Source organism: Salmo salar, chromosome 13 (assembly GCF_965601325.2).
Source record: "Salmo salar chromosome 13, fSalSal1, whole genome shotgun sequence".
Taxonomy (NCBI): domain Eukaryota; kingdom Metazoa; phylum Chordata; class Actinopteri; order Salmoniformes; family Salmonidae; genus Salmo; species Salmo salar.
In genome coordinates this window covers 9803782-9824288 of record NC_138303.1, presented here as the reverse complement: position 1 = coordinate 9824288, position 20507 = coordinate 9803782, and the positions used below count along the sequence as shown (strand labels likewise).

General features: G+C 44.9%; 2 protein-coding genes across 15 annotated transcripts in view; both read right to left on the bottom strand.

The window, feature by feature from the left end:
• Positions 1-847: 847 nt before the first annotated feature.
• On the bottom strand, positions 848-10316 carry LOC106566296 (pancreatic progenitor cell differentiation and proliferation factor B). The gene is made up of 5 exons (XM_014134197.3): positions 10068-10316; positions 8833-8925; positions 7802-7879; positions 3618-3717; positions 848-1344 (listed from the first exon to the last, which is right to left on the bottom strand). Exons 2-5 carry the CDS (start codon positions 8885-8887, stop codon positions 1218-1220), a joined length of 360 nt encoding a protein of 119 aa, XP_013989672.1. The 5' UTR covers positions 8888-8925; positions 10068-10316; the 3' UTR covers positions 848-1217.
• Positions 10317-15119: 4803 nt separating this feature from the next.
• LOC106566294 (tumor protein D54) overlaps positions 15120-20507 on the bottom strand; it is a 40903-nt gene continuing 35515 nt past the window's right edge. For 9 of the 14 annotated variants that reach the window (XM_014134186.3, XM_014134187.3, XM_014134189.3 and 6 more), the window contains 2 exons: positions 20170-20218; positions 15120-19143 (listed from right to left, as the gene is read on the bottom strand). In XM_014134186.3, coding sequence (XP_013989661.1) covers positions 19057-19143; positions 20170-20218 — 136 coding nt within the window. In that variant the 3' untranslated portion in view covers positions 15120-19056. Of the gene's footprint in view, positions 19144-19760; positions 19810-20169; positions 20219-20507 lie in introns of those variants that run through there. The other 5 variants (XM_014134190.3, XM_014134193.3, XM_014134194.3 and 2 more) reach the window with 2 other exon arrangements.

Genomic DNA, 20507 nt, shown 5'->3' with positions numbered 1-20507 from the left:
ATACTTGGCAGAGGGATTGTTTGTTTCTAGTATTTCAGATCCATAACTGCCAAAAGATCCATAACTGCCAAAGGCTTCATAAGTCACAGACAAGAAGGTAAGAGGATCCATGCATATCAATGGTCTGTTTCCAGTATTCAGCCTGACAGAGTTGAACACTGAGTGCCCAGGTTAAAACCTCTACGGGATCGTGTGTCCCAGCCGCGGGATGGTTGAGCTAACGTGCGCTAATGTGATTAGCATGAGGTTGTAAGTAACAAGAACATTTCCCAGGACATAGACATGTCTTATATGGGCAGAAAGCTTAAATTCTTGTTAATCTAACTGGACTGTCCAATTTACAGTAGCTATTACAGTGAAAGAATACCATGCTATTGTTTGAGGAGAGTGCACAACAGAAAACGTATCACGGCAACTGGTTTGATACATTCACCTCTGAAGGTAAATAATGTACTTACATTCAGTAATCTTGCTCTGATTTGTCATCCTGAGGGTCCCATAAAATGTAGCATAGTTTTGTTTGATAAAATCTATTTTTATATTCAAATGTAGGAAGAGGGTTCTACAGTTTGAACCCCTGCCCCTAGATGTGTGAAGGTTAGTGTATTTTCTATAGGGAAGCTAATTATTCATCACATTCCTGAGTGTGTAAACTTACAAAAATTATATGGTAATAAAAAAATGTATGTTCTCTATAGGGTTTGATCCTTTTAATGTTGACTGACGAATAAAGGTTGACTGACGGATACTGAGTGCCCAGGTTAATGTTGACTGTTTGGCATAGCAAGATTGTTTTCAGAGCAATAAATTCCATTGAAAGAAACAGAAATGACAGACAAGTCTATAATTAGGCTGAGGCGACTTTTACTAGACATCTGCAATCACAGGGTGACAAAGTGGAGAAGTTAACAAAAGTTATGAGGGCACCACGGTGTTACAGACAAGTACAAATGTAAAAAAAAAAAAAAGATTTTTTATATATATATATTTTGTTCATAGATTTAAAAAAAACAAAAACGGGATACAAATAAAACAACGGTCATTGTCAACCTGTCCTACTAAGACAAACAAAAAAAGCGTGTGTGTTCCAATATCCATACTACCTAGTATGAAGCAATGTAAGAGGCATACATTCTATGTAGTGTGGAGGATGGAACCGCATTAAGGGTTTAGGGAATGGGGACGCAGCCTCCGTCTCCTAGCGTTTGTCCCATCTCTCAGGAGGGGGGTGGACTCCCCGGCTCCGGCCTCCCGGCTTCGCTGCCGTCGCTGACCTGCCTCTTCATCACCATCTCCCTGGCAACGCAGGTCACCTGGCCGTTGGTCACAGTCATGGCCGCCGCCCTGGAAGAGAGGGGTCGAGTGTGAGAGCAAAGCAAAACGGGGAGAGGTAAGGATGACCTGCGTGGCTCAGTCGGGAAGACTGTAGCACTAACAATGCAAAGGTCGCCAGTTCAATTCCCAGGGATGGAGGACAGTGTGAGCGAGGAGGAGTTGTTTAGGGAGAGAGAGGTTGAGTGTGAGAACAAGGAAAACTGGTGTTGTATTCAGCAGGGAGCACCTTGCTTAATGTTGTAGATGAAACTGCCATGAGGATTATGTCTTAGTGTGTCAGAAAGCTGTCTGTCCTAGTGAGGGACCCAGGAGGGAGTATTCATGAAGCAAGACAATAAGGGTTTGGAAATGTCAGCTAATGAATTGACTACTAGTTGAAGTTGTTTCACAACACTTATAAAGAGCTGGGGGTTTTTCCGCTAGCATTCTGGTAAGACGCCCAATGGGCTTTAGCGGGGGTTTTTTGCACCCCCTTGTGTAAAACCGTAAATCCCAGTGTGAGAGAAGGACAGTATAAGGATACACGCGAATATGAAAACCTTGCTACCGCACATTTGTGTGAAATTACAGATGCTTATTTGTTTGATATTAATAAGCCTGTATTCTGGATGGCCTTGTCTTCACCTCTTCTGACCAACTAGTCGGTATAATGTAAGTAAGTCCCATAGTGAACAATGTAACTTAAGATACGCACCTTTGTCTTTAATGCTAATAAAAAGGCCCAATGTCTTTAACGCTAATAAAAAGGCCCATTGTCTTTAACGCTAATAAAAAAGGCCCATTGTCTTTAACGCTAATAAAAAAGGCCCAACCAAGAATCTGTTTGTTTGTCCATTTATGAACACTTGCCATCTCACCTTTACTATAGTAGCTATCAGGAAGGTTAGTCTCCTCACCTAACAGTGTGTGAGGGCGGGGTTAACGGTGTGCTGAGTAGGTGTGGGAGGAGCTATGAATGGACATTTCTCCATTGAAAGTCTATGGCCATTGGAATGCATTGAAATAGTATCAAAATGGTGGGCAGAAGGAAGATAATGTGATTAGGTCAAGTCGAATTCCATAAGAGATGTAACAAGCACACTAAAACCTTAAAAGTATTACCTCTGGTTAGATCAGTAGCTTGTGACTTTACTGCATTAGGTTAAAAAAAAAAATAATAATTTTAAAACTTACAAGATCTTTTTTTTTTACGAATTCGTCAAAGATTTAATGCATATTGCATAAATTAACATGAAATGTGTATTATACACACAAATATAAAACGTTGGTGCCATGAACTTAATTAAGATCCCAGAACTTTCCATACTCAAAAAACATCTAAAATGTTGTGCACAAATTTGTTTAGAGCCGTTTTAATGACCTTTTTCTCCTTTGCCAAGATAATTAATCCACCTGACAGGTGTGGCATATTATGAAGCTGAATAAACAGCATAATCATTACACAGGTGCACCTTTTGCTGGGTACAATAAAAGGCCTCTAAAAATGGGCAGTTTTGTCACACAACACAATGCCACAGATGTCTCAAGTTGAGGGAGTGTGCAATTGGTATGCTGACTGCAGGAATGTCCACCAGAACTGTTGCCAGAGAATTTAATGTTAAATTATCTACCATAAGCTGCACTCAGCGTCATTTTAGATAATGTGGCAGTATGTCTAAGACCAGCCACCCGGACAGCTGATAAAACAGAGGAGTATTTCTGTCTGTAATAAAGCTCTTTTGTGGGGAAAAAACTGATTGGCAGGGCCTGGCTCCCCAGTGCGTGTGCCTGTGACAGTCCATGCCCACCCATGGCTGCAGCCCTGCACAGTCATATGAAATCCATTGATTAGGGCCTAATTTATTTAAATTAACCGATTTCCTTTTATGAACTGTAACTCAGGAAATTTCTCCCTCTCAAATTCCAGTTAACTCCTGAAAATGACTTTGTTTGTTAATCTGAGTCCACCTGGTGTCATTTTGGCACCATTTTTTAGAAAAGGCTTTGCCATTGACATGTGCATCTTATCCTGTGACCTTTTGACCCAGAATTGAGACACACACACAAAAAAAATTATATATCTTAGCAATGGTAAGCCCTACAGACATGAAACAAAGTGCACTGTGCTTCTGAGAGTATGTTCAGTTCAGCTCTAAAAGCAATGTTTATTTTACACCCCCCCCCCCCCCCAAGGGAGCGCAATGGAACCAGAGGATAAGTCAAGAACATTCTGAAGTGTTTTGAATACGTAAGAGGTTATAGTCCATTACCCACATTTCTCCCAGTTGCCTACTTTAACTTACTTCTGCTTGGCCTCCTCAGTCAGAGTGGTCATTCCTGGCTGGTTCTGCTTCCCAAAGAAGAAGCTGGACCACCAATGTCCAGAGTCTTGTTTGGGCAGACCTGAGAAACAAGATTAACAACTAGGTCAAACACATAGAAAATGAATAAACATAAGACAATTACCTATATAATAGCCCCAACATAATACATAAAAGGTTCACACGGATATACAGTAACCCGATTACCCGATAATTCTATAGTTGACCCTCGGATCGGATCACGCTCGGTGGCCACGGACCGGTGTGAAAATACAGACCAGATCTGAAATTATTTGAAGAAAATATCCTAATAAAAATAAATAATCTAATTAGCTACACATGGCAGTTGGCTCAGTAAAAAATATTTAATCTGTCTCCTTCACCGGTCTTCCTCGCTCTGTCTGACTTGAGCTCTCGCTATTCCTGGGGTTGTGTGTTTCGTCACAATGTACTTTTGAATGTTCGTTTTGGACTGATGTCCGACTGAGCATTCTACTCAACGCATCATCAATGATCGCTGATGGAGATTTCAAAAGGTGCATTACAGTGGCTTGGAAATACAATGACATTCAAAATGGAGGCAAATAATTAGTAGGAAAACATTTTCATGTCACCAGATTGACTTTAGATGTAGTATAACGCTTGCTAGCATTGCCAGCTATTTTTGACAAACTTTACTAGCTAATGTCAACATTGCCAACCGTCTAAAGTAAGTTTGATGACATGTTAACGCTGACAAAGTTGTTTCCTACTAAATATTTGACTACTTTAGCGATGTCATCGTATTTCCTGGTCCCCCAAAAAACAAACAAGAAAAGTAGTTTTGCTGTAATACACAGCTGTATTTGAGCCAGGGCGAAGTGTTCAGATAGTCTATTTTATGACGTTTCCGCTGGATATACGGGATCAGCAATATGTTGCCATTTCACTATGGAGAGAACGAGAGTGTTGGAAAGATGTTTCAAATACAGTGAGGAACTATACTGTGGTGACCATAAAAATACATTGAGAAGCTCTGAGGCACATAAGTGGTGGTGCATTAGGACAATTAGAAATCCCCAAACTGGAACTTTTATAGACCTACAGGCCAGGTACTTCTTTACATGTTCAAGTTAAATAAATACATACATACATACATACATAGCTCCAAAAAATAAAGGGAACACTAAAATAACACATCCTAGATCTGAATGAATGAAATAATCTTATTAAATACTTTTTTCTTTACATAGTTGAATGTGCTGACAACAAAATCACACAAAAATAATCAATGGAAATCCAATGTATCAACCCATGGAGGTCTGGATTTGGAGTCACACTCAAAATTAAAGTGGAAAACCACACCACAGGATGATCCAACTTTGATGTAATGTCCTTAAAACAAGTCAAAATGAGGCTCAGTAGTGTGTGGCCTCCACGTGCCCGTATGACCTCCCTACAATGCCTGGGCATGCTCCTGATGAGGTGGCAGATGGTCTCCTGAGGGATCTCCTCCCAGACCTGGACTAAAGCATCCACCAACTCCTGGACAGTCTGTGGTGCAACGTGGCGTTGGTGGATGGAGCGAGACATGATGTCCCAGATGTGCTCAATTGGATTCAGGTCTGGGGAACGGGCGGGCCAGTCCATAGCATCAATGCCTTCCTCTTGCAGGAACTGCTGACACACTCCAGCCACATGAGGTCTAGCATTGTCTTGCATTAGGAGGAACCCAGGGCCAACCGCACCAGCATATGGTCTCACAAGGGGTCTGAGGATCTCATCTCGGTACCTAATGGCAGTCAGGCTACCTCTGGCGAGCACATGGAGGGCTGTGCGGCCCCCAAAGAAATGCCACCCCACACCATGACTGACCCACCGCCAAACCGGTCATGCTGGAGGATGTTGCAGGCAGCAGAACGTTCTCCACGGCGTCTCCAGACTCTGTCACGTCTGTCCCATGTGCTCAGTGTGAACCTGCTTTCATCTGTGAAGAGCACAGGGTGCCAGTGGCGAATTTGCCAATCTTGGTGTTCTCTGGCAAATGCCAAACGTCCTGCACGGTGTTGGGCTGTAAGCACAACCCCCCCACCTGTGGACGTCGGGCCCTCATACCACCGTCATGGAGTCTGTTTCTGACCGTTTGAGCAGACACATGCACATTTGTGGCCTGCTGGAGGTCATTTTGCAGGGCTCTGGCAGTGCTCCTCCTGCTCCGTCTTGCTGCTGGGTTGTTGCCCTCCTACGGCCTCCTCCACGTCTCTTGATGTACTGGCCTGTCTCCTGGTAGCGCCTCCATGCTCTGGACACTACGCTGACAGACACAGCAAACCTTTCTGCCACAGCTCGCATTGATGTGCCATCCTGGATGAGCTGCACTACCTGAGCCACTTGTGTGGGTTGTAGACTCCGTCTCATGCTACCACTAGAGTGATAGCACCGCCAGCATTCAAAAGTGACCAAAACATCAGCCAGGAAGCATAGGAACTGAGAAGTGGTCTGTGGTCACCACCTGCAGAACTACTCCTTTATTGGGGGTGTCTTGCTAATTGCCTATAATTTCCACCTGTTGTCTATTCCATTTGCACAACAGCATGTGAAATGTATTGTCAATCAGTGTTGCTTCCTAAGTGGACAGTTTGATTTCACAGAAGTGTGATTGACTTGGAGTTACATTGTGTTGTTTAAGTGTTCCCTTTATTTTTTTGAGCAGTGTATATATAAAATAAACATTTAACAAAAAGGGCAAACAATTCACACAATGAAAGCGCACAAATTAGTGGGAGACAGAGCCAGAGAGCATTCTGGAGAGCCAGAGCCAGAGAGCATTCTGGAGAGACAGAGGCCAGAGAGCATTCTGGAGAGACAGAGCCAGAGAGCATTCTGGAGAGACAGAGCCAGAGAGCATTCTGGAGAGACAGAGCCAGAGAGCATTCTGGAGAGACAGAGCCAGAGAGCATTCTGGAGAGACAGAGCCAGAGAGCATTCTGGAGAGCCAGAGCCAGAGAGCATTCTGGAGAGCCAGAGCCAGAGAGCATTCTGGAGAGCCAGAGCCAGAGAGCATTCTGGAGAGACAGAGCCAGAGAGCATTCTGGAGAGACAGAGAGCATTCTGGAGAGCCAGAGCCAGAGAGCATTCTGGAGAGCCAGAGCCAGAGAGCATTCTGGAGAGACAGAGCCAGAGAGCATTCTGGAGAGACAGAGCCAGAGAGCATTCTGGAGAGACAGAGCGTTTTAATACTAAGCTGTAGTGTAGACCACAACGCAATTCTCAATAGATCTGGTCCACCTCAGATCCGAATCAGGGATTGATTTCCCCCCCAAAATAAAAAAATGACCTGGTCCTGGTGGTGTCAGATGGGAATTTCACGGATCCAATTCGGTTAGGATCTCAATTTCAGGTCCAAGAATACCTGAACTAAACATAACTCACTAAATGACCTCATCACTGTGTACATGTAAAGCTTCAGTAGACGAGGAAAAAACTGACTACCATTCTCTGCTGCCTCAGTTGGTGTTGTCATGGCACCGTGCCCTGAGGCAGCAGAGAATGGTAGTCAGTCAGTTGGTGTTGTCATGGCACCGTGCCCTGAGGCAGCAGAGAATGGTAGTCAGTCAGTTGGTGTTGTCATGGCACCGTGCCCTGAGGCAGCAGAGAATGGTAGTCAGTCAGTTGGTGTTGTCATGGCACCGTGCCCTGAGGCAGCAGAGAATGGTAGTCAGTCAGTTGGTGTTGTCATGGCACCGTGCCCTGAGGCAGCAGAGAATGGTAGTCAGTCAGTTGGTGTTGTCATGGCACCGTGCCCTGAGGCAGCAGAGAATGGTAGTCAGTCAGTTGGTGTTGTCATGGCACCGTGCCCTGAGGCAGCAGGGAATGGTAGTCAGTCAGTTGGTGTTGTCATGGCACCGTGCCCTGAGGCAGCAGGGAATGGTAGTCAGTCAGTTGGTGTTGTCATGGCACCGTGCCCTGACTGGCACAACAAGGCAATCCTACAGTCACCAACCTTAAAAGGTCTACCATGTAGTAAGACTGGGACTATACCAGTATCGCCATACTCATACTACCCCAACAGTTAGGGAACTCCCAGTACCACCCCTGAACACAGTCCCTACCCCAACAGTTAGGGAACTCCCAGTACCACCCCTGAACACAGTCCCTACCACCACCCATATGCTTGCTTTGTGTACCTGGATGGTGTGGAATGACCTCCCCACTGTACTCTGAACTGCCACAGGAGCTGCTGCTGGAAGTGGAGCCGAGGCGCCCTGGGGAAAAGTTAAACCAATAGGACTGTTAGGTTTGTACAGAACAACTCATTCAGCACCTTTACAAGCCTACTCCAGACCTAGGCTATTGTCACAGGATCAATCCATACTTCTGTCACTGTCTCAGGATAGGGCTGGACAATACTACCCATTCATGACCAAGAGGTTTGATCCCCACAAATTCTGGGAGGTACAGTTAACTCTAATGAACTCATCCTCTGCAGCTGAGGTAAATCTGGGTCTTTTCCTGTGTCATGAGAGACAGTTTCATCATAGCACTTTCAAAGTTCTTGCATTTTTCCAGATTGACTGATCTTCATGTCTTAAAGTAATGATGGACTGTTGTTTCTCTTCGCTTATTTGAGATGTTCTTGCCATAATATGGATTTGGTCTTTTACCAAATAGGGCTATCTTCTGTATACAATCCCTACCTTGTCACAACACAACTGATTGGCTCAAACACATTAAGAAGGAAATAAATTCCACAAATGAATTTTTAACAAGGCGAGCCTGTTGATTGAAATGCATTCCGGGTGACTACCTCATGAAAATAAAGGTGAAATAAAAGGTTAGATTACAACAACAAAAAATGAAGCTGGTTGAGAGAGATGTCAAAAGGGTACAAAGCTGTCATCAAGGCAAAGGGTGGCTACTTTGAAGAATCCAAAATATATTTGGATTTGTTTAACACTTTTTTTTGGTTACTACATGATTCCATATGTGTTATTTCATAGTTGATGTCTTCACTATTATTCTACAATGTAGAAAATAGTAAAAAAAAATTAAACTGTAGGTGTATCCAAACTCTTGACTGATACATATTTATTTTTTACTTGGGTGCCAGTTTTCAACACTTCCAAAGACAAAGGAAAATCACACTGATGGAGTTTGACTGAGTTACGGCCTGAGTGCTTCTTTTGTAAAGACATGCCCTGGCCCGAGAGCTACTCACTTCGGTAGTAGTCATTGGTAGCAACAAGAGAAGCGCCTGCATTGATCGCTGCCATTCTTCAGATCTTGTTGAATAGTGCGTTAGATAGAAACCCTGGAAGAAGAATGGGACACTAAGTCAGACATTTGTACATAGACAGAGATTATAGCACAAGTTTTTGCAACGATGTAGTTCCTAGCCAGTCCTTCAGAATGCATGGCTGGCTAACTACATACAGTAACAAGCAATAAGAATCACCTCTCACACTTAGCTATATGATAAATATTGAAACAATCATTGCTGCCAAGGCTGCCTCAAATTGTTAGTGTGTAGGCTACCATCTGTTCTGTGACTTTAATGTAGGCATCTGATACTACTAAACACAAATGACAAGGTTTTTTATTTATTTATTTAAATGTAACCTTTATTTAAACAAGGCAAGTCAGTTAAGAACAAATTCTTATCTACAATAACGGCCTACTGGGGAACAGTGGGTTCACTGCCTTGTTCAGGAGAAGAAGGACAGATTTGTTTTTACCTTGTCAACTCGGGGATTCAATCCAATTGACATTTCAGTTACCGGACCAACCGTCTAACCACCCAACCGGCCGTCTAACCACCCAACCGGCCGTCTAACCACCCAACCGGCCGTCTAACCACCCAACCGGCCGTCTAACCACCCAACCGTCTAACCACTGTCGCCCCAAAACTACAATATCTCGCTGATGTGGGTGTGCTAAACTCAGGGACCATTCGACCTAAATCTAACCATGATTTCAATTAACAACTGCCATTCGCTGGTGGTACATAACTAGCTAGTTAACGTTAGATAGCTAGGCGCCTAATTATACTTTACTAGCTAATTTACAATGTTACCATTCTTAAAAAAAAAAAAGTGATCGAAAATGACAAACTTGAGTTTAGAAACATAACATTTGTTAGTCTGTTGTTGAAGAAAAAGCCAACTCGACTAACCGTTAGCTAGAAGAACATGTCCATTTTGGGGACGAAAGGCCTAAAAATGACTCTCGAGTAAAATGTCAAAAGCAAATTTTACTTGGCTATGTTGGCAAACAATTAACATAAAAGTGAGTGTAGCTGCAAACAAATGATTTCGTGCTGTTGTCATACAAAGCAAATGTCCAAAAACAACAAGCACATCTTCTTACATGACCGAGTATCATTAGCATTAGCATTAGCTAACTTAGCATCGACTGAATTCAATCATCAAAACTGCCGTTTCAAGCAAATCTCACCTTTTTTGTTGTTGTTGTTGTTACCCAAGAGATGTTAAAACAGCAGCCAACTGAATCAGCGAGGCTAGGTAGGGGAGTTAACGCTAGGCGACGGGGCCCATTTGAAACTAGATTTAGGGGGTAAATACGACCCTGCGGTAGTAGTGAAGTATATCTGCGGTAAATGTTATGCCAGAATGAAGGATTTGGAGAGAGGTTTTATACTACGAGGTGACTGACAGACACTCTCTGGTCAGACCAGGAGGAGCTTGAACATGGATCGTGTACGACGTGCAGTGGGGTGACGAGAGTTTGTTTGCTCAGGGTGGGGGAAAAAACTGTTTGAACGAACTAGAACAAATCTCTGTGACAAACTATTTATAAAATATAGTAAATATATACATATTTATCTGTCAACAGTTATCATATCTACTATAAGGTTTGAATCACCGACAGACTACACCTTCCCTGGTGGTCTAGTGGTTAGGAACCCGCGGCCCGGGTTCGATTCCCGGTCAGGGAACAACTGTTTTATCAACAGACCTCTTATGGAAGAAACCTTAAAATCAAGTTTTGCGGGTGTTTTTCGAAATGCTTATGTTTCTAGCTCCAACAGAGCAGTAATATCTAACAATTTGACAATATATACCCAAAACATACAAATCTAAGTAAAGGAATGATGAATTAAGAATGTATAAGGATAAGCAATGTCAAAGCGGCATAGACTAAGATACAGTAGATAGTATAGAATACAGTATATAAATATGAGATGAGTAATGCAACATATGTAAACATTAATAAAGCGACTAGTGTTCCATTTATTAAAGTGGCCAGTGATTCCAAGTCTGTATGTAGGCAGCAGCCTCTAATGTGCTAGTGATGGCTATTTAACAGTCTGATGGCCTTGAGATCAAAGTTTTTCAGTCTCTCGGTCCCAGCTTTGATGCACCTGTACTGACCTCGCCTTCTAGGTTAGAGCGGGGCGAACAGACAGTAGCTCGGGTGGTTGTTGTCCTTGATGATCTTTTTGGCCTTCCTGTGACATCGGGTGGTGTAGGTGTCCTGGAGGGCAGGTCGTTTTCCCCCGGTGATGCGTTGGGCAGACCGCACCACCCTCTGGAGAGCCCTGCAGTTGCGGGCGTTACAGTTGCTGTACTAGGCGGTGATACAGCCTGACAGGATGCTCTCAATTGTGACAAGCCAAATATCTTCAACCTGGGAAATTCACCCACAAATATAACTTTATATACCGGCATACACTATATATACACACACTGTACAAAAATGTGGGGATTCGGCTACTTCAGTCACACACGTTGCTGACAGTTGTATAAAATTGAGCACACCTCCATGCAATCTCCATAGACAAACATTGGCAGTAGAATGGCCTGTATTGCAGAGCTCCGAGCTCCAAATCGAGCACCGTCATAGGATGCCACTTTTCCGACAAGTCAGTTTGTCAAATTCCTGCCCTGCTAGAGCTGCCCCCGGTCAACTGTAAGTGCTGTTATTGTGAAGTGGAAACGTCTAGGAGCAACAACGGCTCAGTCGCAAAGTGGTAGGCCACACAAGCTCACAGAACAGGACTATCCTCGGTTGAAACACTCACTACCGAGTTCCAAACTGCCTCTGGAAGCCATGTCAGTACAAGAACTGTTCATCAGGAGAGGCAACCAGACTGTCATCCAAAATTGCCTGATACTTGGTGGAATTCATTATGCCATCAATCTTAACCAGTGCCTCTGGACCTCTGGAATTATAACAGCCCCAAAACATCACTGACCCCCCTCCATATTTCACCGTGGGTATGAGGTGCCTCTCCTTGTATGCATCTCTGTTTCGACGCTAAACATGCCAATGCTGTATCTGACCAAAACATTCAATTTTGGTCTCTTCTGACCAGAGCACCTTCTTCCAGTCATAATTTAAATGACGTTTGGCAAACTCCAAACGTTTGCATCAGTGTCTTGGGGTCAGAAAGGGCTTTCTTCTGGCAACCCTTCCAAAGAGCCTGTGGCTTCTGATGGTGCTTTTTATTGTTTTTTTAACCTGGTGACCCCAAGGCCTGCAATTCTTTCACAGTGATTCTTGGGTTTTTTGTTGCTTCTCTCACCATCCTCCTCCCTATCCTGGGGGGCAAAACGCATTTGCGTCCTCAACCCGTGAGGTTTTCAACTGTTCCATATCTTTTGAATGTTTTAATAATTGCCCTGACAGTGCTCAGTGGTATATTCAATCGTTTGTGGATCTTCTTGTAGCCGTTACCAGATTTATGAAGGTCTAAGATCATCTGTCCCTTTTCAACTGCCAGTTCCTTTTTCTTCATGGTGTTGGATGACAAAGGGATATTGCATGTGTGTTCTCATTTTTATACCCTTGTGAAACAGGAAGAGATGTAATGGCTCAATATAGTTCCTTAACACTTAGATAAACTTAAATAAGTGGCGTTTTATTTTGGTAATTTTATTTACAATAATATTTAAGGGTGCCATTAATTGTGAAACCTTGAATTGGAGGACATTGAATTAAAAATCAATCAAATTATTTTGGTTGGCTCCATTGAAACATTAAAGTACAGTATTTCTCACGTTGGCATTTTGAGTTTTTCTATAATTATATTGTTTATATTTTTTTAAAGTATTGTTTGTGCATTGCCAGTCAGGCGTGCCAGTAATTTTGGAGCCCACTGTACATAGGCATGGAATCACTGGCCACTTTAATAATGAAACAGTAACTTTAATGTTTACATACTGTATTCTATTCTACTGTATTTTAGGCTATGCTACTCCGACACTGCTCGTCCTAATACATTTCTTAATTCAAATTGGTTTACTTTTAGATGTGTATTGTTAGATACTACTACACTGTTGGAGCTAGGAAAACAAGCATTTCACTACACCTACAATAGCATCTGATAAATATGTGCATGTGACCATTTTAGTTAAGTTGCCATTGTTAAACATTTTTGCCCAATGAATACCATTTAAAATCAGCTTCTTGATATGCCACAACAGTCAGATGGATGAATTATCACCTTGGCAAAGGAGAAAACGCTCACTAACAGGGATGTAAACACATTTGTGCACAATAAGATGTGATTTTATTTCAGCTCATGAAAACATGGGACCAGCATCTATATTTTTGTTCAGTAGTTTGACCCACGTTCTAGGCTCTTTCCCGTGATCCCCCCCGTTCTAGGCCCTTTCCCGTGATCCCCCCCCCGTTCTAGGCTCTTTCCCGTGATCCCCCCCGTTCTAGGCTCTTTCCCGTGATCCCCCCCGTTCTAGGCTCTTTCCCGGGATCCCCCCCCCCCCCCCCTTCTAGGCTCTTTCCCGGGATCCCCCCCCCCCCCCCGTTCTAGGCTCTTTCCCGTGATCCCCCCCCGTTCTAGGCCCTTTCCCGTGATCCCCCCCGTTCTAGGCTCTTTCCCGTGATCCCCCCCGTTCTAGGCTCTTTCCCGTGATCCCCCCCCGTTCTAGGCCCTTTCCCGTGATCCCCCCCGTTCTAGGCTCTTTCCCGTGATCCCCCCCGTTCTAGGCTCTTTCCCGTGATCCCCCCCCGTTCTAGGCTCTTTCCCGTGATCCCCCCCGTTCTAGGCTCTTTCCCGTGATCCCCCCCCGTTCTAGGCTCTTTCCCGTGATCCCCCCCGTTCTAGGCTCTTTCCCGTGACCCCCCCCCCGGTTCTAGGCTCTTTCCCGGGATCCCCCCCCCCCCGTTCTAGGCTCTTTCCCGTGATCCCCCCCCCCCGTTCTAGGCTCTTTCCCGTGATCCCCCCCCGTTCTAGGCTCTTTCCCGTGATCCCCCCGTTCTAGGCTCTTTCCCGGGATCCCCCCCCCCCCGTTCTAGGCCCTTTCCCGTGATCCCCCCCCGTTCTAGGCTCTTTCCCGTGATCCCCCCCGTTCTAGGCTCTTTCCCGTGATCCCCCCCGTTCTAGGCTCTTTCCCGTGATCCCCCCCTTCTAGGCTCTTTCCCGTGATCCCCCCCGTTCTAGGCTCTTTCCCGTGATCCCCCCGTTCTAGGCCCTTTCCCGTGATCCCCCCGTTCTAGGCTCTTTCCCGTGATCCCCCCGTTCTAGGCTCTTTCCCGTGATCCCCCCGTTCTAGGCTCTTTCCCGGGATCCCCCCCCCCCCGTTCTAGGCTCTTTCCCGTGATCCCCCCCCGTTCTAGGCTCTTTCCCGTGATCCCCCCCGTTCTAGGCTCTTTCCCGTGATCCCCCCCGTTCTAGGCCCTTTCCCGTGATTCCCCCCCGTTCTAGGCTCTTTCCCGGGATCCCCCCGTTCTAGGCTCTTTCCCGGGATCCCCCCCCCCCCCGTTCTAGGCTCTTTCCCGTGATCCCCCCCGTTCTAGGCTCTTTCCCGTGATCCCCCCGTTCTAGGCTCTTTCCCGTGATCCCCCCGTTCTAGGCTCTTTCCCGGGATCCCCCCCCCCCCCGTTCTAGGCTCTTTCCCGTGATCCCCCCCCGTTCTAGGCTCTTTCCCGTGATCCCCCCCGTTCTAGGCTCTTTCCCGTGATCCCCCCCGTTCTAGGCTCTTTCCCGTGATCCCCCCCGTTCTAGGCTCTTTCCCGTGATCCCCCCCGGTTCTAGGCTCTTTCCCGTGATCCCCCCCGGTTCTAGGCTCTTTCCCGTGATCCCCCCCGTTCTAGGCCCTTTCCCGTGATCCCCCCCCGTTCTAGGCTCTTTCCCGTGATCCCCCCCCGTTCTAGGCTCTTTCCCGTGATCCCCCCCCGTTCTAGGCTCTTTCCCGTGATCCCCCCCGTTCTAGGCTCTTTCCCGTGATCCCCCCCGGTTCTAGGCTCTTTCCCGTGATCCCCCCCGTTCTAGGCCCTTTCCCGTGATCCCCCCCCGTTCTAGGCTCTTTCCCGTGATCCCCCCCGTTCTAGGCTCTTTCCCATGATCCCCCCCCGTTCTAGGCCCTTTCCCGTGATCCCCCCCGTTCTAGGCTCTTTCCTGGCCACTGTGCTCTCGCTTGCACTTTGGGGTGTAGGCCAGGTTAACAGTAAAGAACTGCTAAGGGAAAGGGTTTTATAAAAATATATTGGATTGATCAAATTTGAACATTACCCACAACTCTCTTTTGTTTAAAGGAATGCTTTATTGATATTCTCAACATATGACAAACCAACATTGAATTCATCCACCATTCTCATCCATTTAAATGTTGACAACTAGGCTCCCATTCTAAATAAATATATATTCCTGCTATCATCCCCAACATTGTACATGCCTTCAATAAATGTGTTTTAACAAATTCAGCCGTGGCATCCCAAAAAATGTACATTAAACCCAAACAATGTTTTTGCAGCTCTACACAATCTATGGATACATCTGCCTTTTTCCTTGCCATGTCATAACCAGAGACATAAGAAAACTGAATAGACTAAGGCTGCGTTTACACAGGCAGCCCGATTCTGATCTTTCGCCACTAAATTGGTATTTTGATCGATCAGATCTTTTGCCAATAGATTGGACAAAACATGAATTGGGTTGCCTTAGGAGGCCTTGTCTGCCAACACAGATTAAGCTTAGTCCTGGACTAAAACACACATTCCTAACGGAAATTCTCTGTCTGATCAGTGTCTGGGGGGGGGAAACCGGTCCAGATCGTAGCAAACCTATCTATGGAATAACTATAGTTTTGCGTTGAGAGAGAGAGATCTGTAACAGGCAGGTATTAAATATTGGCAACGATTTACAGATGGCAATTATATATAAAAACAACCCTTATTTAAACTCCACCCAACAGAGAGACATCAAAAACACATAACCTATATATAAATCACTACTAAATTAAAAAAACAAAAACAAAAGGGTAAATGAATACTCCATCCCCTGAACAGAAATGTAAGAGCACTAAATTGGGGGGGGGGGGGGGGGGGGGGGGGAGAGAGAAAGAAATACAATCTACGTAGATACATCATGTTGAAAATAACAAAAAGTGACTTTGTTACCAAACCAATAGAAGCCATTTCAAGTTGTGTTGAAGGTTGTAAGCTAGGGAACAGCTAGTTGCTCTTTATAGTGTAAAGAGGCTGGGTTAGTGCCCACTGGCTAAACAGGAAGTGTTGTTGATATAACAGTAGAGCTAGTCACAAGGGTGGGTAGGAGTACGTCTGGGTACAGGAGTGTGTGCATACGAGTGTGTGTGGTGGCGTTACACCTGAGGCACGCGGACAATTCTTATAATAAATGGTGGACACAGAGAGCTGTCTGGACTGTATTTGACAGTTGATCATTTCAGATGTGGCACAATAACAGTAAGCACTTGAGCCAACAAATAAAAGAGAAAGCAAAAATCTCCCAGGTTAAACGCTATTCTACAACTTCCAGATTAAGAAAGAATCGAAAAACGTACATTTATTTTATACCAGCAAAGTAACAGAAAGCAATAAGACTGAAAGAGTAAGGCCTAAAGATATCTTTACAGCAAAGCCTTGCTTCACATTGTAGAAACACACCAAACAGAAATCGAACGCTCAGCAGGGTACCTACCACACTGAAACCGAACGCTCAGCAGGGTACCTACCACACAGAAACCGAACGCTCAGCAGGGTACCTACCAAACTGAAACGGAACGCTCAGCAGGGTACCTACCAAACAGAAACGGAACGCTCAGCAGGGTACCTACCAAACAGAAACGGAACGCTCAGCAGGGTACCTACCAAACAGAAACGGAACGCTCAGCAGGGTACCTACCAAACAGAAACCGAACGCTCAGCAGGGTACCTACCAAACAGAAATAGAACGCTCAGCAGGGTACCAAACAGAAACAGAACGCTCAGCAGGGTACCAAACAGAAATAGAACGCTCAGCAGGGTACCAAACAGAAATAGAACGCTCAGCAGGGTACCAAACAGAAACAGAACGCTCAGCAGGGTACCAAACAGAAATAGAACGCTCAGCAGGGTACCAAACAGAAATAGAACGCTCAGCAGGGTACCAAACAGAAACAGAACGCTCAGCAGGGTACCAAACAGAAACAGAACGCTCAGCAGGGTACCAAACACAAACAGAACGCTCAGCAGGGTACCAAACAGAAACAGAACGCTCAGCAGGGTACCAAACAGAAATAGAACGCTCAGCAGGGTACCAAACAGAAACAGAACGCTCAGCAGGGTACCAAACACAAACAGAACGCTCAGCAGGGTACCAAACACAAACAGAACGCTCAGCAGGGTACCAAACACAAACAGAACGCTCAGCAGGGTACCAAACAGAAACAGAACGCTCAGCAGGGTACCAAACAGAAACAGAACGCTCAGCAGGGTACCAAACAGAAACAGAACGCTCAGCAGGGTACCAAACAGAAACAGAACGCTCAGCAGGGTACCAAACAGAAACAGAACGCTCAGCAGGGTACCAAACAGAAACAGAACGCTCAGCAGGGTACCAAACAGAAATAGAACGCTCAGCAGGGTACCAAACAGAAACAGAACGCTCAGCAGGGTACCAAACAGAAACAGAACGCTCAGCAGGGTACCAAACAGAAATAGAATGCTCAGCAGGGTACCAAACAGAAACAGAACGCTCAGTAGGGTACCAAACAGAAACAGAACGCTCAGCAGGGTACCAAACAGAAACAGAACGCTCAGCAGGGTACCAAACAGAAACAGAATGCTCAGTAGGGTACCAAACAGAAACAGAACGCTCAGCAGGGTACCAAACACAAACAGAACGCTCAGCAGGGTACCAAACACAAACAGAACGCTCAGCAGGGTACCAAACAGAAACAGAACGCTCAGCAGGGTACCAAACAGAAACAGAATGCTCAGCAGGGTACCAAACAGAAACAGAACGCTCAGCAGGGTACCAAACAGAAACAGAACGCTCAGCAGGGTACCAAACAGAAATAGAACGCTCAGCAGGGTACCAAACAGAAATAGAACGCTCAGCAGGGTACCAAACAGAAATAGAACGCTCAGCAGGGTACCAAACACAAACAGAACGCTCAGCAGGGTACCAAACAGAAACAGAATGCTCAGCAGGGTACCAAACAGAAATAGAATGCTCAGCAGGGTACCAAACAGAAATAGAATGCTCAGCAGGGTACCAAACAGAAACAGAACGCTCAGCAGGGTACCAAACAGAAATAGAATGCTCAGCAGGGTACCAAACGGAAATAGAACGCTCAGCAGGGTACCAAACAGCAATAGAACGCTCAGCATGGTACTAAACAGAAACAGAATGCTCAGTAGGGTACTAAACAGAAACAGAATGCTCAGTAGGGTACCAAACAGATCATTGTTGTAGTCGTAGTGTTTTTATTTGCCTTCTTGTTTGAGCCTCCACGTCCGCCATACCTACCGATGAATGCCGACTGGCAGTATTGTTCACAATATATTTATTCATATATATATTTATACATATAGATAAGTCATGTAAAAACATTATGCAAAGCAGTGTAAAATTGTTTTATAATACAAAATGGTTTAACGTATTTATTTTTTACAAGCTGTGGTGATTTGATGTTATGTAACCTCAGGTTGTATTTTGCGGTAGTTTGTATTTGCACAGTGAGATGAGATATGCACATGCTTTTAGTAGGCGAGGGGGCTGAGGGAGACTTCAAAACAGACCTTTAGCCCCTTAACCTCCTAGGCACTTGTGGAGATCTGAAGGAACTAGATAAGAGTAAGCAATGTGCAACAAATCAACCTATTGGTTTAAACAATATGGTAGTGGCTCCACCTTGCCCCGTCATAGTATAGGTGGAATTGTTGCCATATTGCACACATCAATCCAATCCTTTCAGTTCTCCACAACGGATAGGCTAGTGGCTACGGAGTAGGGGCTAGGGGGTGATTTAGGACTGGGCAGTAGTACTAATGATATAGGGCACTACATTTTGCCGGTCAGGTGAGGGAGGCAGTAGTGAGTAATGTGGGGATTAGAGGGTGACTTCTTTAGGCCAAAGGTCATGTGTCACTCAGTGATGAGGCGCTTAATGATGATGTCACAGTCCCGGTGATGAGAGAGAGAGAGAGGGGGGGGGGGGGGGGGTGGAGATGATCTTCAGAAGGGTGCGTTGTCCTGAACAGGGTTCGTGTCGGTCGGGGACTGGACAGCTTCACCGTTACCTCTGGCTCCAACCACCTTGTACTGAAGAGGAAGAGAGACAGGGGGAGGATGGTATGGGATCAAACGTGATGATAAATCTTAAGTTATTTCATTTAAAAAGGAGCTGTGTGAGACTGTAGAGAATAGGGTAAGCGCATTCAACTGTTTTGAGATTTGTATAGATCAAGCACCTGTTAAAAGGTTGGTCACTTTTCAAAATGTCTGTGCTGCAGCACCGGTAAATCGTTAATGTGACACTCTTCTGCAGGAATCGTCTTCCGCAGGATTTTATTTAACTAGGCAAGTCAGTTAAGAACAAATTCTTATTTACAGTGACGGCCTACAACCGGCCAAACCCTAACCCGGACGATGCTGGGCCAAATTGTACGTCGCCCTACGGGACTCCCAATCACGGCCGGTTGTGATACAGCTTGGAATCGAATCGGGGTCTGTAGTGACGCCTCTAGCATTGCGATGCAGTGCTTTTAGACCGTTGCGTCACTCTGGACCCGAGTGAGTGACACCAAGCGTAACACATCACTCAGGTGTGTTAGCGTCTAACAATAACCCATAGGTACCACTTGTTACATATACCCACGATGGTATATTATACCCATTATAAAATACAGCCATTACCAGATCCACTTTGCCACACACACCTTTTCTTTACATGTGCTGCAGTGCAGGGAGACTTTAAAATCAGCCCAGCTGTGAATAGAACAAATGGGAAATCTTCAGGGAGTCAGTCATTTCATTTTCACACCATTTTTAATTTTCAAGAGTTGTTTTGAGAGACAGTTGATAATAATCCAATAGTAATACGATCCCGTGCAGGAATACGCTAAAGCACTCCTAAACTAACTCGTCTGTAGGATGTTAAGAAGCAAAGTATACGGCGCAGCGGTGACGACAGCCTACGGCGCAGTTCCCAACGAAGATACAAATGGAATGTACAAACTACAAAAATATATTTGTCCATTTTACTGTTTCTACATTCCAGTTGTGAGTTGTAAAGGTTTAACAGTACTCTGCGTCATACTCCCATTTCAACAACCCCCTTCGGCTCACCTTCATGTTCCCAACTTTGTCCTCAAACGACTTGAAGGTTGGAGAGTTTCTATTAAAAACAAAAAAACAGATATAATATATTACAAAACAGTCAAGCAAAAAAAATAATAATAATAATTCTACAAATGAGCACATGGGAAGATCATAGAATTAGCAACAACTTTCAGAAGTGTTCATTCATGATATAAAACACCGGACTCAAAAAAAGAATGATCCTCTCCTGTAAAGGGTTAGGGTGGACGACAAACGTAAGTGGGAACCTCCATTTTATTATACTTTGATTGTCCACTGCCAGACACCCTTATCCAGGGCTACCTCTGGGAGATGACAGTTTCATG

Excerpts from the sequence above, each read along its gene's own strand:
- LOC106566296 (XM_014134197.3), bottom strand. The coding sequence starts at position 8,887 with ATGGCAGCGATCAATGCAGGCGCTTCTCTTGTTGCTACCAATGACTAC. Across the intron at positions 7,880-8,832 it reads TACCAATGACTACTACCGAA|GGCGCCTCGGCTCCACTTCC; the intron begins GTGAGTAGCTCT and ends ACTTTTCCCCAG. Across the intron at positions 3,718-7,801 it reads GGTCATTCCACACCATCCAG|GTCTGCCCAAACAAGACTCT; the intron begins GTACACAAAGCA and ends CTTGTTTCTCAG.